The sequence below is a fragment of the Manihot esculenta genome, chromosome 16, assembly GCF_001659605.2.
Source record: "Manihot esculenta cultivar AM560-2 chromosome 16, M.esculenta_v8, whole genome shotgun sequence".
Classification (NCBI taxonomy): Eukaryota; Viridiplantae; Streptophyta; class Magnoliopsida; order Malpighiales; family Euphorbiaceae; genus Manihot; species Manihot esculenta.
In genome coordinates, this window is record NC_035176.2 from 3373401 (window position 1) to 3389714 (window position 16314).

General features: G+C 35.2%; 1 protein-coding gene and 1 long non-coding RNA gene across 3 annotated transcripts; both read left to right on the forward strand.

Annotated features, from left to right (window-relative positions):
• The first annotated feature begins 10045 nt into the window (after positions 1-10045).
• Positions 10046-11503, forward strand: LOC110602903. 2 transcript variants are annotated; one of them, XR_002486058.2, is made up of 3 exons: positions 10064-10268; positions 10358-10579; positions 11468-11503. It is a non-coding gene; the product is annotated as an uncharacterized LOC110602903 (long non-coding RNA). The 2 variants fall into 2 exon arrangements; XR_006348906.1 differs by lacking the exon at positions 11468-11503 and having other exon boundaries at positions 10046-10268.
• Positions 11504-13471: 1968 nt separating this feature from the next.
• LOC110603192 (dof zinc finger protein PBF) lies at positions 13472-15590 on the forward strand. Its single transcript, XM_021740893.2, has one exon. It carries the CDS (start codon positions 14471-14473, stop codon positions 15377-15379), a length of 909 nt encoding a protein of 302 aa, XP_021596585.1. The 5' UTR covers positions 13472-14470; the 3' UTR covers positions 15380-15590.
• Positions 15591-16314: the final 724 nt, after the last annotated feature.

The following is a 16314-nucleotide window of genomic DNA, read 5'->3' on the forward strand; positions in this document are numbered from 1 at the left end:
TATAAGCTTATTTGCTTGAGTATGCATGTTGTAGAATAGCTAAATACATGTTTGAATGGTTTGGGAGGCAAAATGTACATGAGGAGGCTGGGTTCTGCCACTTTGGGAGAACCCAAGTTCGGCAGCCGAAGGCCCTTTCGGCAGCCGAACCTGCCTGTGGAGGCAAGCCTTTGGCTGCTGAACCCTGCCCCCGAAAGTGGACTTTCGGCTCTGGAAGGGAGTTTCGGCCGCCGAAGATGCCGCCGAACATGCATGAGTTTCGTCTCTGGAAGGGACTTTCGGCCGCCGAAAGTGGCTGAGTTTCGGCTCTGGAGGAACTTTCGGCCGCCGAACCTGCCGCCGAAAGTGCCCTGTTCAGCCTTCCTTTGCATGATTCCTATGATTGGTTTAAGGTGTTTTAGGGAGGTTTTTGGGGAGTATTTTAGAGTCATGTTCATGTATGTTTGGTCCCTCATTTGAGTCCACCTGTGTAGGTTCGGACCCGAGGAACCGAGGACCCCAGCAGTGAGACAGCTGCTTCAGTGTCTTGTCAGAGCTAGCCTGAGGTGAGTAGAATGACTCTTTATGTTTCAAGTAAATAATGAAAGTTTTAGTATGATTCACGCATCATGAATGCCATGAGATATATTAGGGTGCTTGCATTAGAATTCACGAATATGTTGCATTGCATATTATGTTGTTGATGTGGATGAATGTTGGATGATCCTTTAGCCCGCACTATGATATGATATGATATGAGATAGTGATGATACGGTATGAAAGACCAGTAAGGCCCATTCTACGCCCCTAGCACTATGTAAGAGAAAGACCAGTGATGCCCATTCTACGCCGCTGGCATATTGGAATGTTATGTTATTGTTAATGTAAGAGAAAGACTAGTGAGGCCCATTCTACGCCCCTGGCACTATTGGAATGTGTAGTGGGCTATCGGTGACAAGTTCATCCTTGATGTGTTTTGTCTGTGATGTGATGCATTCCATGATAGCATATGTTTTAAATGTTTTTATTATTCTGCTCACTGGTCTCTAATAGCTCACCCCATTCCCTTAATCCCCCAGGTTTGCAGGTACGGGATAGATCAGGATGTCGGCAAGACTAAAGTCATGTTTTATGTAATAGCTAGATGTGGACATGAAAATGATGTAATGTAAAGTATTGAACAGTCATGTAATGTATTGATGATATTGAGGATTAGAATTGTGTTTGGCCCTAGTATATGTTAATCCCTTGTTGATACATGATCTTGTTAATGAAAGGTTTTAGTGATGTTTATGTAAACCAAGCTTAATATATGATATGTTACTCCATTGGAGCATTTGATGAGGGCTCCAGTGTGGGGTTTATGGTTATGAGTTTGTGCATGCACAGGTTAAGCTTGGTAAATGAAAGAAAAAGTTTAATGTTTTATGTTTATGTTTGATCATGTATGGGATTTAACAGGTATACAGGATGTATATTAGGCTTGCTACGGGTCCCGGCGGCCTTAAGCCGATCTGGATCCTAGCGCCGATAGCGGTCCGGTTTTCGGGTCGTTACAGATATGCATGTGTTTAAGAGCTTGTTGGTGAGTTAGGCATGTTTTGGAGGTTGGAGACTTGAGGTTGAATCAGGTTCTGCCTTCTTGGAGAACTCAGGTTCGGCCGCCGAAGCAAGATTCGGCCGCCGAACCCCTTGAGGAGGTTGTTTTGGCCGCCTAAACCCGCCCCCTAAAGTTTGCACTTTCGGCTCTGGAGTGGAGTTTCGGCCGCCGAACATGTCGCCGAAGGTTGTGACTTTCGTCTCTAGAAGAACTTTCGGCTGCCAAACCCGCCTCCGAAAGTGCATGACTTTCGGCTCTGGAGAGACCTTCGGCCGCTGAACATGCCGCCGAAAGTCCCCTGTCCAGCCTTCCTTTGCTTGTTTTTCCATGCATGTTTGAGGTGTTTTAAGGGGGTTTTGGGGGAATGTTTAGAGTTATGATAGAGTAGGTCGGTACCTCATTTGTATCCTCCATTGTAGGATCGAACCCCAGGAACCAAAGAGGCCCTCAGAGTTAGCTGGTTCAGGGGTATTCCAGTGTCTACTAGAGGTGAGTAGAACTGAACTATGTTTTCAATTAAATGAATGGTTTTAGTATGACTCATGCATCATAAATGCCATGGATATATGTTAGGTTAGTGCATTAGTATGCATGACTCATGCTTCATAAATGCCATGTATATATAGGATGTGTGCATTAGTATTCACGAATCTGATGCATTGCATAATACGTTGTTAATGTGGATGGATATTAGAGGATCCTTTAGCCCTCTATGTGATATGACATGAGATGGAAAGACCAGGTGTGGCCTAATCGCCCCTGGCACAGAGTAATAGAAGACCAGGTGTGGCCTAATCGCCCCTGGCACAGAGTAACAGAAGACCAGGTGTGGCCTAATCGCCCCTGGCACAGAGGACATATGAGGGTTATTGGTGACAAGTCCATTCGTGATTGAGTTGTGATGCATTTCATGGAAGCATGTTTTAAATGATTTTACTTATGCTCTACTCACTGGGCTCTATTAGCTCACCCATTTTCCCTAACCCCCAGGTTTGCAGGGCTAGAGATAGCATGGGATAGCTACAGGAGAAAAGTTTATGTAATAGTTCAGTAGTGGACATGTATTGTAAAATGATGTAAAGTCATGTAATGTATATTGATGATAGTCTTGTGCTTGGCCCTAGCTTGGGTAGATCCCTTTTGTACATGATTTGTATATTATTATGTTTCATAATGATATATGTTGAGGACCAAGCTTAATATATGAAATGTTGACCCAACTAGAGCATTTGATGAGGGCTCTAGTATGGGGTTTTATGTTTACAAAGATAGTGTGCATGCACAGGTTAAGCTTGGTAGATGTAAAGTTTCAATTTTTTATGGAAATTGTTGATCATGTATGGGATTTACCAGGTTTACAGAATGCATGGTAGGCTTGCTACGGGTCCCAGCGGCCTTAAGCCTATCTGGATCCTAGCGCCGGTAGTGGTCTGGTCACCGGGTCGTTACAGAACCGAACCGAACAACCCGAATTTTTTAAAAATTAAAATCGAATCGAATCGATTTTATTTTAAAACCAAACCAAATTATTAAATTAAATCAGTTCGGTTGGTTATTTCGGTTCTAACCGAATAGTGCTCACCCCTATGTACAGATACATCTATTTATAGAATGTCTAGCTACAAAAAATACTTCAAAAATACACTAGAATCTATTCAAGAATATACTAGAACTTACTTCAAAAATACACTAGAACCTACTACATGCTAACATCCCTTCAAGTTGGATCAGGAGGGATCAGGAGGCAAAGCAATTGGATGCAACTTGAAAACAAAAACTTGGTTGTGGAGTGATCAATAGTTTGGTGAAGATATCTGCAAACTAATAAGCTAATGACACATAAATAGGGGCAATAAAACTCTTTTGTAGATGTTCCCTGACCAAACGACAATCAATGTCAAGATACTTAGTTCTCTCATAAAAAGGGGATTGTTAGCTATATGAATAGCTGTTTGGTTATTACATAACAAAGAAACAAGAAATTGCACATTAACTCAAAAATCTTTTAGTATATATGAAATCTATAAAAGTTCACACACAATAGCCTTCATGCTTTGATATTCCGCTTCAGCAGAAGATTTAAAAACTGTCTTTTGTTTTTTAGTCCTCCAACTAATAAAAGAGTCTCCTAAAAAAAATACAAAACTCAGTAACAGATTGCCTAGAAAAGAATAGGTGGTCCAATTTGCATCATAATAAGCTGAAAGATTAGACAAGTTAGATGTAGCAGAAAAATATAATCTCCTAGCTGGATATGTCTTAAGATACCGCAAAACATGGCAAGCAGCATCTCAATATGGCTTTCTAGGACTATACATGAACCGACTCAAATAATGGACAACAAAGTTAATGTTGGGGCTAGTAATGTTAATGTCTAATAATCTGCCAACTAGCTGCCTATATTTATCAAGTTTAGGAAATAAATCACCAGTAGAAAGATCAAGATTCAAACCTTTGGGTAGAGGAGTAGAGACATTCTTAGCATGTAATATGTCTGTATCACCTAAAACATCAAGAATAAATTTTTTTTGACGAGTCCATAAGGGTACTAGAAGTAGACCCGACAATTTCTAAACCAAGAAAATATTTCAAATGTCCAATATCTTTAATAGTAAATTTACATTGTAAAGCATATTTAATCTGATCAATGACAGAAATAGAGGTACCAGTTATGATCACATCATCTATATAAATAAAGCATAACAATAAATGTACCATTAGCATCCCTCGTGAAAAGATAATTATCATGCACTCACTAAATAAAACCCAAAGACTGCAGGAAGGATGTGAATTCTAAATTTCACTGTCGAGAAGCCTGTCTTAAATCATAAAGTGACCTTTTCAACAAGCAAACTTGACTTGGACTAACTTTAGAATAACCTGTAGAGGGCTGTATGTACACTTCTTCTTTTAGAAAACCATGTAAAAAGGCATTATTGTTGTGAAATTGAAAGATAGGCCAGTGTTTAAAAGGAAATAAAAATTAGAATGGTAACAATTTTGGCTACAGGAGAACATCGATCTTTAAAATCTAATCCCTCCACTTGATTATACCCCTTAGCCACTAAACGAGCCTTATACTTGTCGACCTTTCCATTGGACTTGGTCTTAACCTTGTACACCCATTTTGGACCAATGACCTTCTTGCCTTTTGGAAGGTTAGTAAGTATCCACGTTCCATTCTTTTCAAGAGCTAAAAGCTCATGATGCATGGCCTCAACCCAATTAGAGTCAGTTGAAGCTTAAGTGTAAGTGCAAGGTTCATGAATGTGAGATATTGTGTTGAGGTAAGTGTGATGTGAAAGTGAATAGACAAATCAAGATTAGAAGCAATGGATAAGTGACTCACAATACATCTTGCATCCAAGATGGTTTATTATGAATTTTGGTACTCTTTCTTAAAGATAGGGGAGGAGAAATGACATTTTCTCGTGAATGTGACTGGGAAACACAATCAAATTGTGTGAGAACCTAGTGAAAACCAGAAGAAGAACTTGATGTGTCATCAGGCAAACTCACAGGGAGAACTGGATTCGAAATAGAAGGCTTTTGAGAAGGATGATTTTGAAAAGGGAAAATAGACTCATGAAAAAAAACATATCTACTAACAAAAATTTATTTTGTTTCTAAGTTTTGTTGTCTATATCCCTTATGAGTATTGGAGTATCCAAGGAGAATGCATTTGGCAGATCTAGGATCAAATTTATCTTTTTGAGGGCTATGATTGATGGCAAAGCATAGACAATCAATGTTCTAAGATGATCATAATTAGGTTGTTTATGAAACAAGACTTCAAAAGGAGCTAACCAATCTAAAGCTTTGACTGTTTTTCTGTTAATGACATAAGTAGCTGCCAATGTACATTCAGAATAATAAGTTTTTGGAAATTGAGCTTAGAATTGGATGGCTCTAACTATGTTGAGAATATGTTTATGTCTAATTTCTGCTGTGCCATTTTTCTGAGGTGTATAAGGGCAAATGGTTTGATGAATAATTTTGTGAGAAAAAAATAAAGAAGCACATCTTTTATTAAGAAATTCTTCTCCATTGTTAGATCTTATATTTTTAATTTTTGTGTCAAATTGTGTATTAATATATTGAATGAAGGAGGTCAAGTCAGAATATGTTTGATCTTTAAATCTAAGCATATATGTTCAGGTTGCTCTAGTTTTATCATTAATGGTTGAAAAAAATCTAGCACTAGTGATAGAGTGAATGAAAAAAGGTCACCATAAGTCCATGTAAATAAGGTCAAAAGGGTTAACAATAACACTATTACTGTCACGAAAGGGTAACCTAGACATTTTAGCTAGAAAATACAAAGCACATATGTGATTAGTATCAACAAATTACTTAAGAACAGGTATATGAGACCTTTTATGACAAGAAGAGTGTCCTAATCTAGCATAAAGAACATAAAAAGTAACTTTTATTATGAAATTGTAAGAAATGCAGCTTCTTTATTACAATTATGAAACTCAACAGGATTTACAATGAGATTTAAAGCAACCATATTATAAACAGAGTCAATACATGATTGAATATTGGAAGCAAAAAAGCTACTATTGTCTAGAATGTATACCCACTGATTATTCATCCAACAACTATGATAGATCTAGTCTTCTGGTCCTAAAAGAAGCATCATGATTAATAAAATTGTACTGTCAAACTGATATGTTTAAGCAGTATGAACATAGACAAAAGGTTCATGGTAAAATCAGGAACAAGGAGGACATCAATTAGCTTCATGTGTGTGTGTAATGCAACAGTTTCAGTGTGTAAGACTTGTGTGGAAGAACCATTCGGTAAATGCATAGTTGCTAGTGCAGAAACATAATGTATAGATATCATATGACGCCTATATGTTGTGACATGATTTGATGCATCAGTGTCAATAATCCATGCCTCTATTCCAGTTATCATAGAACAATAAGCAAAAACTGAAAAAGAAACTTTATGATTGAAATGGAAAAGGCTGAGGTTATCACCAGAACAATCAGTTGGATGATAAGAGTAGGTTGAGTGTGAATTGACTGTATTTATCATAACAACTACTTTACCTTTGATTAGCCTGCTCATCTCTTGTTGCAATAACTCGAGCTTCACATTAACTTCTTCCATTTTGTTCAATTCAATGGTAGTGATTGATCCAGCGCCTGTTAATGGTGTTTCAGGGACCAATCCTGTATTGTGACCTTTGGTATGTGACATATGAGTTGCGTATCTTGGTTTGAATGCCCCTGGATTGGTGAACTGCTTGTTCTTATTCTTGAACCATTCTGGATAATCGATCAGCATGAAACACCCCGCTCGAGTATGTCCATCTAAAGTGCAGTAATTACAGTGGCCTTTTCTCACGTCATATTTCTTGTAATTTTGCCTATTACCTTGAGATCGGACGGCTAGAGCAGTAACCACAGTATGCTCTGTGAGGTTGATTTAAACTTCCTTTTGAGATTCCACTTGTAGAACCATTAAGAAGGCTTTATTCATCGTCGATAATTGATCTAAAAGCAAAACTTGGTTGCAAACCTGATCGAAGGCATCGTTGAGTCCCATCAGAAATTGCATTAGGTGACCAGCGTTTTGCATTTCTATCACGAGATTCTGTAATCCATAGTTGCATGGAGGTATTGACACAATATTGACTAATTCGTCACGTAGCTACTTCAATTTACTGTAGTACTAATAGCGGTTGTAGAAACCGTAAAAAATAAACCTATTATCAATCAACAAAATAATTTATAGATAGTTGCAATAAGGTCGAACCACAGGGATTTGATTCTATGGATCTTCCTAATAATGACTTGGACAAATAAATAACAAAAATAAAAAGAGGGGGGTTTGTTTGAGATGATAGTAGACTAGAATTAAAACTGAGTAAAAGAAAGCAATAATTAAAAAGATGAGTAAATCAATGGGAGAAAGACTCTAGTTGAAGTATGGATCTATTTCAGTTGTTTAGAATTGATCATTATTTCTTTGATACTCCTATTTATTTCAATAAATTAGTTTAGGTTGTGGAAGACACTTCTCACAACCAAATTGCTCCTTAATTTTAGTTCAACTAGGAAACGTTCGCTAATCAAACACTAGTTAACAAGTTGCCAAGGAATGTCCTTGGAGTTTTTTACTTTCCAACTGTTAACTGCATTAAGACTTAAAGAAACCTTATTCTAACCTTACCAACCGCGTGGTCAAGTTTAGATTATGCAACCAAGTGTGCTTGTGTTTAAACAATCTAAGCAATTACGGACATAAATTATTTAAACTAACAATTTATTACTTATGCAATTAAAAGCAACAGGCCTTAATTGATTCTAATAACAAAGCTATAATAGCATGAAGAACAAGTTGCATAAATATTGAAAAATAGAAGCTTAACAATGGAGTTTTAAATCTCCCAATTCATCACAAAACTGAAATTTTTCAATTTCAACTAGAAAAGAAAATGTTTAACCACTCATGGTGGACAAAAATACACAAAAAGAAAGAAGAAAAAGTAGAGGAAGAGGGATGCCGAAATTCTGGAGAGAATTTGATTATTTTTCTGCTAGTTGGTTACTCTCCCTCTTTATAGGCGAGCAGTCCTAATCCAATTAGGATTTGGAATCCTAATTTGACTTGGTCTTTTGTAGTCTTTTATTCCTTCTTTGCTTTTATATTTAAACATGAATAAATCTTCTTCTTGGAGAAAGCCTTTCTTAGGAGTGACTCTTGGAGATGTCATAGGATTAGTCTTGTGATGTTTGAAGTAGGATAGGACTCCAACACTTTTGAAATTCTGATTTTTTCTTTTTCCCGCGCTGCTGTCCTTGTCTGCGTCAGTTTGATTTGGGCAGTTGATTTGCCCAAATCGCTTGCGCAGATCATTTCTGCAAGTCAGTCCCATATTTCTACTTCAGCTTCCTGCGAGTAATTTGGCTAAATCACTTTGACCCAATCAATTTTTCAGCTTTTTTTACAATTTTTCTCCAAGTTTTTAGTTTTCTCCTTTTCTGTAAAAATATCATAAAAACATGAATTAAACTAGAAAATTGTGTAATTAAACCGTAATAAAGATAATGAAAATATGGCTAAATTATGCTTGATCAAGTACGTTGTCACCGAGAGATTCTATTGGGAGATTGGCGCTATTCTTTGCTTAATTTGATAAATTATCGGTCCATTACTCTTACAATACTGTTCTTCTAATTCGATTCAAAGTTCTAGAGCGGTGGCATAGAGAAAGCTTCCGATCATATCTTTTGAAATAAAGTTGAAAATTCATGACGTTACCATGTAATCACATCATCTCCACTTCTCGTAATCTTCATATCCATTTTCAGTACAACGAATTTGCTTTCACGAACGCGAATTTGTTCTTGACATTGAGAGTAATTTTCATCGCTCGATTCCAACTTCTGTAATTGATGTCAATTCATTGAGACAAGAAACATTGCTGGATTATCAGAGTTTTGCAGCATCAAAGTATTATCGACGATTGTTTCAGTGACGTTTTTTGTCGGAGTTGATTAGCTCTGTAACCTAACAGAGCTGCTTTCTGTCATTTCTCAACTTAGAGATTTTTTCAAAATGAGAGAAGAACTAAAGATTAAAGACGAGAAAAATACTCTATACCAACTTATTTTAATGGTAAAAATACTCAATTTATATTGAGTATAATATAAAAAAAAGTATATTTACAGTATGTCAAATGCAATTTATAAGATATCTAAATACAAAAAATATTTTAAGAATATATTAGAATCTACTATATACTAACACTTCAAATAAAGGCGCTTTTTTAGACAGCGAGAGTATAATAGTTTTTTTTTTTTTTAAATTATAGTTCACTTATTTGTTTAAAATGTATCCAAAAAAATAAAAAAAAATTATATTTTTCTTCTCATTTCTCTTAATTTTCCTACACAATTAAGGCTTTAAATAATAATATAAAATGGCAGATTTTAACACTAAACGCGTCTACAGATTAGACAAAAATGGAACTAGCCAGAGAACGCAGCAGAGTATAGTACGATGACAGCCAATAAGAACGAAAATCATCAATCGCGACTTTGCAGTCCTGAAATACTAAAAACCCTTCCCAAAAACTAAAATCAACGTCGCTCGCCTCCATTCTAGATCTAGAAGAATCCCTCCAACAAAGCACCATAAATATATAAAACGAAGAAAACCAAAAGACACATTGATGGTCTCAATCCACCTCGACGAGGGACAATCGAGGGAGTGAGCCCATACCTTGCCCAGAGACAGAGAAAACCAACAGAAATCAAGGAAAAAAAATACAACCGACAATGCAAAACGACGCAAAATAGATCTAAACTAGAAAACCCTCTTTCCCTTCTTGCACCGCTTCGATTTTCTCAGTTCAATATGATTATTGATTATTTCTTTAATCGTAGTTAATAAAATTTAATCACACTAATGTAAGCCATCTAAGCGTTTGCGATACGCGTGGCATCTGCCTACAGCTATAGTATTCTTACGTGTTGCTTAAACAAGTTGCCACAGTTTCCTCTTGAAACTGCAGCTGCAAATTGAGAAGCCAGCACAAACTGAACAACTGGCAGCCATTTCCATCACCAAATAAGCCATGTTTGTTCTTTCAAACACCTCTCCCTCTCCCTCGCCCTTTATCTCTCTTCATCGGACCTACGCGGAAAGTCTTTCGAGTCTGCTTCCCAAAGTAATGAAAGGCTCTTGGCTTCTAAAACTGTCTTGAATTTTTGTTATTTATATTTCTGAAATATGGGCTTCTTTTCTTTTTGATTTCAGGGGCCGAAATGCAGCGGAGGATAGAGACAGAGCATCGTATTTCATAGCCAAAGAAACTAAACAAGGAGAGTGTTCAGAGAGAGCCGAGGAATGCGCAGAGAAGACATGAAGTGAAAAAGAAGAACAAAGCTTATGCGAGGACTGTGGCTGATAAGGCAAGAGATGGGACAACTGAGGTGATGGAAACAGTGGGGAGCGTAGGAGCGAAGGCGAAGCACAAGGGTACGAAATAAAACTTTTTTTTTCTAACATATGATAATTTATTTTTTATTATTTAATTTTAATTAAAAAATAAAATATGTTAATAAGTTTATATATAGATTTTAATAAAAATTTTAAAGTGTGGTTATTTTCTGTGTGTTATTTTTTTAATCATAAAAAATTATTTTTAAATTTTTTTTGGAAAAAAAATATAATACATTAGTTGTGATGTGATTTTCAATCTTTCGTTTTCACGTCAGATTTATTGATTTTGTACTAAATGTTGAGTAATGTTCACTACAAAGTAGGTTTAAAAAATAAAAGGAAATTTTATAATTTAGTTTTCACGCATTATCATTATTAATTAATAAATTAATTTTTATATTTTTAAAAATTTATTAAAATATATTTTTTTATCAACAAAATAATTATTCTATTATTTTTCGGTTAAAAGATGGAGGAGAAAATTTTTAAAATTTAATTTATTCTCAAATAAAATTTTTTTATTTAATTTTTAAATATTACTATTATTAATAAGTCAATTTTTATATTTTTAAAAATCAATTAAAACGTTTTTTTTTTCATATCTATTAAAATTTTTTTATCATTCTTTTCCGTATGAAATAGTCTCTATTTTTTCTTAAATTTATTAAAATGTCTTTATCATTTATTTTTATCAACGAAATAATTCATTCTCATCATTTTTTTCTTTCAACGAAATCGTCACTCATATTTTCAGAAATCTATTAGAATATCTTTATCTTTTCTCATATCTATTAAAATGTTATTATCATTTTTTTTTCAACGAAATAGTCCCTATTCTTTCTCACATTTATTAAAATGTTCTTATTGTTTCTTTCCGTTAATGAAATAATCCATTCTCCTCTTCAAAAAATAACAAAAAAAAAGAAGAAGATGATGAAGGAGAAGAAGAAGAAGAAAAAGAAGAAGGGGAAGAAGGAAAAGAGAAGAAGATGATGATGATGAAGGAGGAGAAGAAGAAGGAAAAGAAGAAAAAGAAGAAGGAAAAGAAAGAAAAGAGAAGAAGATGATGATGAAGAAGGAGGAGAAGAAGAAGAAAAAGGAGAAGGAGAAGGAGAAGAAGTAAAAGCAAAGAAGCAGAAGAAGGAGGAAGAATCGATGAAGAAGGAGGAAGACGAGGAAAAGAAACGGATAATTTGGTCTTTTACTATATTTTTAATGGTAAAAATAGACGAAATGACTATTTCGTTGACGAAAAGAAAAAATAAGGACGTTTTAATAGGTTTCTAAAAATGCAGAGACTAATTTGTTAATAATGATAATACTTAGAGACTAAATTATAAATCTCTCTTAAAAAAATTATCTATATATAGGTGATTATTTTTTTTATAAACAATTGAAAAATTATAATTTTTTAATTTAAGTAAAATTTAAAAATAATTTTTATTTTTTATATTTTATTTAATTATTTTCATAATTTTATAATTAAATGGAAAATATTACAATAATAAAAGTAAATTATATTATTATTATAGAATAGATAAAAATTAATAAATTTTTATAATTAAGTAAGAAGTAAATTTTAAAAAAATAAATGACAGTTGTTTTAATAATAGGGAAAACTTTTAGCATTATTTTACTCGTTTTTATAGAAAATAAAAATTAGAGTTTAAAAGAAGAACATAGGATATATATTGTTTGTAGATCACAAATGAACTGGATTTCAAGTTTGTTTCCCTTCAACCCCGGGCCAAGCACGACCACCAAATTGATATTCTGTAGGCTTCTCCTTCAGCCTTCCAGACAGGCATGGAATGCTCAAGTTCTTAATTTTAATTTGGACAGGAATATTATTAATCAAATCCTAGCCATTTCACTCATTTTATTTTCTTCTGACCGAGGCAATCAAAGACCAAACTCTTGGTTCAGAATTCCCGGTTTTGGAAGAGTTCTTGAAAGATTTACAGCCAAGCAAAATCTGCATTCTTCTTTGTAGTCTTCTTTTTGAGTGACTTCCTTGCAGTAACTTAGAAAATTAGTCAAATTAATTCGCACTGTGCTTTTGTGGAGATCGGGAGATACTTATTCTTTTCTTCTTCAGATGTTCTAAAGTAATTGTTGTCTGGTTTAACTCTCTTTATAACTACAGAGTACTTTGCTGTTCAGTCTCTCTTTATTACAATCAAAATGATAATAATTTAACTTTTAAAATATTTATTATTTATTGTATTTTATTGTGTGAAATATAATCAAAATTTCTGTTACATCTTCATTTTTTTTTTTCAACTTTATTGTGGTGATATTTTGCACATTAAAATACTATTTTCATTCAAAATTTATAAAGTGTTTAGCCATTTTTTTCCCATAATGTTCTAAGCATGACCTACAAAAGTATTGGAAGAACAATATAATTCAAATAATTTAAGCTCGAGACAAGCCCAGTTTAAAGGAAACAGAAATCTGTTTTCTAATTCAAATAGTTAATGTAATCTTTTTTCTCTCTTTTATTTACTTTTTTCTATCAAATGCTGAAAATTTAAAAATTAAATACATAAAAAAATAAGTCATTCATCTTTTTAAATACATAAAAAAATATTTAAATTCATATTAATTTAAAGAAAATAATTTTTATCTATTTTAATTTTTTTATATATTAATTTTTATATATGTATACAAGAATACTTTTTGCTTTTTAAAATTTTTGTTTAAACTTTTGATATAAGTTTTAGTGTAAAAATGGGTTTTTCTTGCAACAAAAAATTCTTACAAGTTTTTCTAAGAGAGTGTAAGGAAATGATTTTTTTTTTTTCTTTTTTTTTTTTGTTAACTGAGAGTGTAAAGAGATCGTTGTCTTTTAGGGGAATGGGGTGTGAAGTTATCAAGGATGTACGAACTGGCCCAAAATTGTGATGTCAGATAGAACAGAAAGAAGAATGTAAATTAAATAATAATAATTAATAATAAAGAGATTAATGGAAGATTGTAGACCGGGAGATTTTCGAATGTGGAATAAGAGAGAAAAAGAAAGCGGAAAAGAACAAATAAAGAAAAGGAGTAGCTCAATTCTGACACAGCCAGCCACCACCACCATTCACCGCCAACCACGCCCACCCTCTCCTTCGGCGAGCCGCCTCTTTCAGCGGTCCTTCTCTTCTAGTACGCACGCTGCATCTGTACAAGATACATCTTTCCTTATCCTTTTATCTCTCTCTAGGCTATGCTTTGTTACAACTGCGTGGAAATTAAGGCGAGTTCGTCTCTGCGGCTAAATTTCGATGCAGAGGGTGATCTGATCAAGGCAATGAACTGGGGGATGTATGCCATGTTTCCTCTGGTTTGGTGAGAGATGGGACTTACTTAAACAAACCCATTACGCTGATTTTTCCCTTTGACTGAATCCATTAAAATCTGAGATCTCTCTGCAGTTGTCTCCCTGATAAAGACTTCGCCTTTTGTGGCTTCATCCTCTGCCGACACTCGTACCCATTTCTCTCACCCACATATTTAAAGCAGGCGATCTTTATCTTTTTTCCTTGTTGTTTCTCTCTAAATATGTACATGTTCCTGTTATAGAAAGCAAGGGATGAAAATCTTGCGGGATTTGTTTGGGTTTGGGGGATATGGTGTTCTTGATTTCGCATTTTTGGTGTTATATGTTTAGTATTTATTGCTGAGAGAGATGGAGACGTTGGTTTCTTATGGTGGTGAGTGCGCATGCACAAGGTAACAATCGCCGTGGTTTTAAAACTGTGTAGTATTAGATTCTCAGGAGCCAGAGACAGACACGTTGAGTTCCTCTTCAGGCGGTCTTCTCTGAAGACCTGCATGTACCACCACAGGTCAAAAAGCTAATCCATTTCTTAACAGTTCTTTGAGAAAAATAAACAAGATCCCAGAATCAACACCAAGCAAGAAAGAAGATTGAGAAACATGCAGCAAGAAAAAGGAGGAAGTGAAGGGATGATGAAGCTGGATCAGGATCGGAGACTGAAGCCGATTTTAGGCGAGAATCAACAGCAGCAGCCGCAGAAATGTCCTCGCTGTGACTCGCTTAATACAAAGTTTTGTTATTACAATAATTACAGTCTCTCTCAGCCTCGATACTTTTGCAAGACCTGCAGAAGATACTGGACTCAAGGTGGTACTCTAAGGAACGTTCCTGTAGGAGGCGGTTGCCGGAAGGGAAAACGAGCAAAAACATCATCAACATCTTCTTCCTCTAGTGAGATTTCTGGGTCTCGATCGCAGCCTCATTCTCAGAGTCTAGCGAGCTCACAGACTACCATATCTCCTACAAATTTAGGTAACAATGCGAGTACTTTGAGGACTAAAGAGTCGTCGGTGGATTTCGCTATACCTCCTGTGATTTCTTCAATGGTGCCTTATTATTCTGGAGCTGGGTTATTGACCTCTTTATCATCAATTCGATCTCTGCATAACCAGCCACCTCAGTCTTTTGTTCTAAGTGAACCACCAAGCCTTCGGGATGAATTGGGATCAGGTCCTTCAAATTTGAGTCTACTGCATGGTTTTAACATTTTTGGGTCGCAGCAAATCCAGCAGCAAAGACAGACTGACCATATGAGTAATAAAGACACGAGCCGAGACCATCCTTTCTATGCCAGCTCTTCTCAGCAGCAAAATTGGTATCCAGCTTTTGTCAGCACCACCACTAACCCTACTGTATCTGATACAGCCTTGTGGACTTTCAGCACCACCACCACCACCACCACAGGCATCACTAAGAGCAACAGCACCACCAGTGCCGGCTCCTTTCCTTTGAACCCATCTGATCATCATGAGTGGCATAATCTACCAGGTTATGGTCCTCCACCATAGACAGCGCAGTACGACTCCATCAAGGAATTCTTTGCTCTTTGTACACAGATCACCCATGAATCTTCCTTCTTTTCTTTCTTTCCCCCACTTTATTTCCCTTCACATTGTCAAAATGGTTTTGCTTTGGGAAAGTAGAAGTAGTGTAAATGCAAGAGAGTACAGTGTACTGTGTTTTGTGCTTACATTTTATATCATAGAGAGAAGTTTTCAACTTTTGATCAAAGATAATATGTTTGCTTAAACTTTTTCTGGGTTTTATTTCTTTTTCTTATTTTTTTCCTTTATCATATCAATTTCCAACTTCCTTTAGAGTTGATTACTTTTAAGAAGATTAGGGTTTTTGGGGTGAAGACAAATTAAGAGAAGAATAGGGCAAATTGGGCTAAAAGGGGTGCAGAAGATAGTGGAGGAGCTGATGTCTCTGCAAAAAGTTGTTGGACAAGACGGCTTTGTTGTTGTGCATGTGGATGACTGACCATACAAAATTGCTATTAGTCTATCATTTGGCATCAATGGTTCCCCACTTCATAATTATTTTGGTCAATTCTTCTTTGTGAAGTGTACTCATCAATAAGCAACGAAACAGAAGAGAGCATGTTGTAAAATTCTGACAGCGTCACCAAGCTAATTATTATGATTTTTGATTTATATATATATTTACAGTCAGCAAAATAATTATAAATGCTTTGAATTCTCTGCCAATTTTGCCTTGTCATTTTGGGATATTAAAGACCACTTGACGTAAGAGGACCAAATTGTTGCATGGTTTTGTCTAATATATCCGCTTAAAATCCACGTATACGGACACATTAGTGGTTTACCAAACACGGTTTTGGAGGATTGGAGTTCATGTGAGAGGGGATGCTTAGGTTAATTCATAAGTGATTAAAGTTTTAATTTTTTTTATTAATTTTAACTGTTAAATACAGTGAACA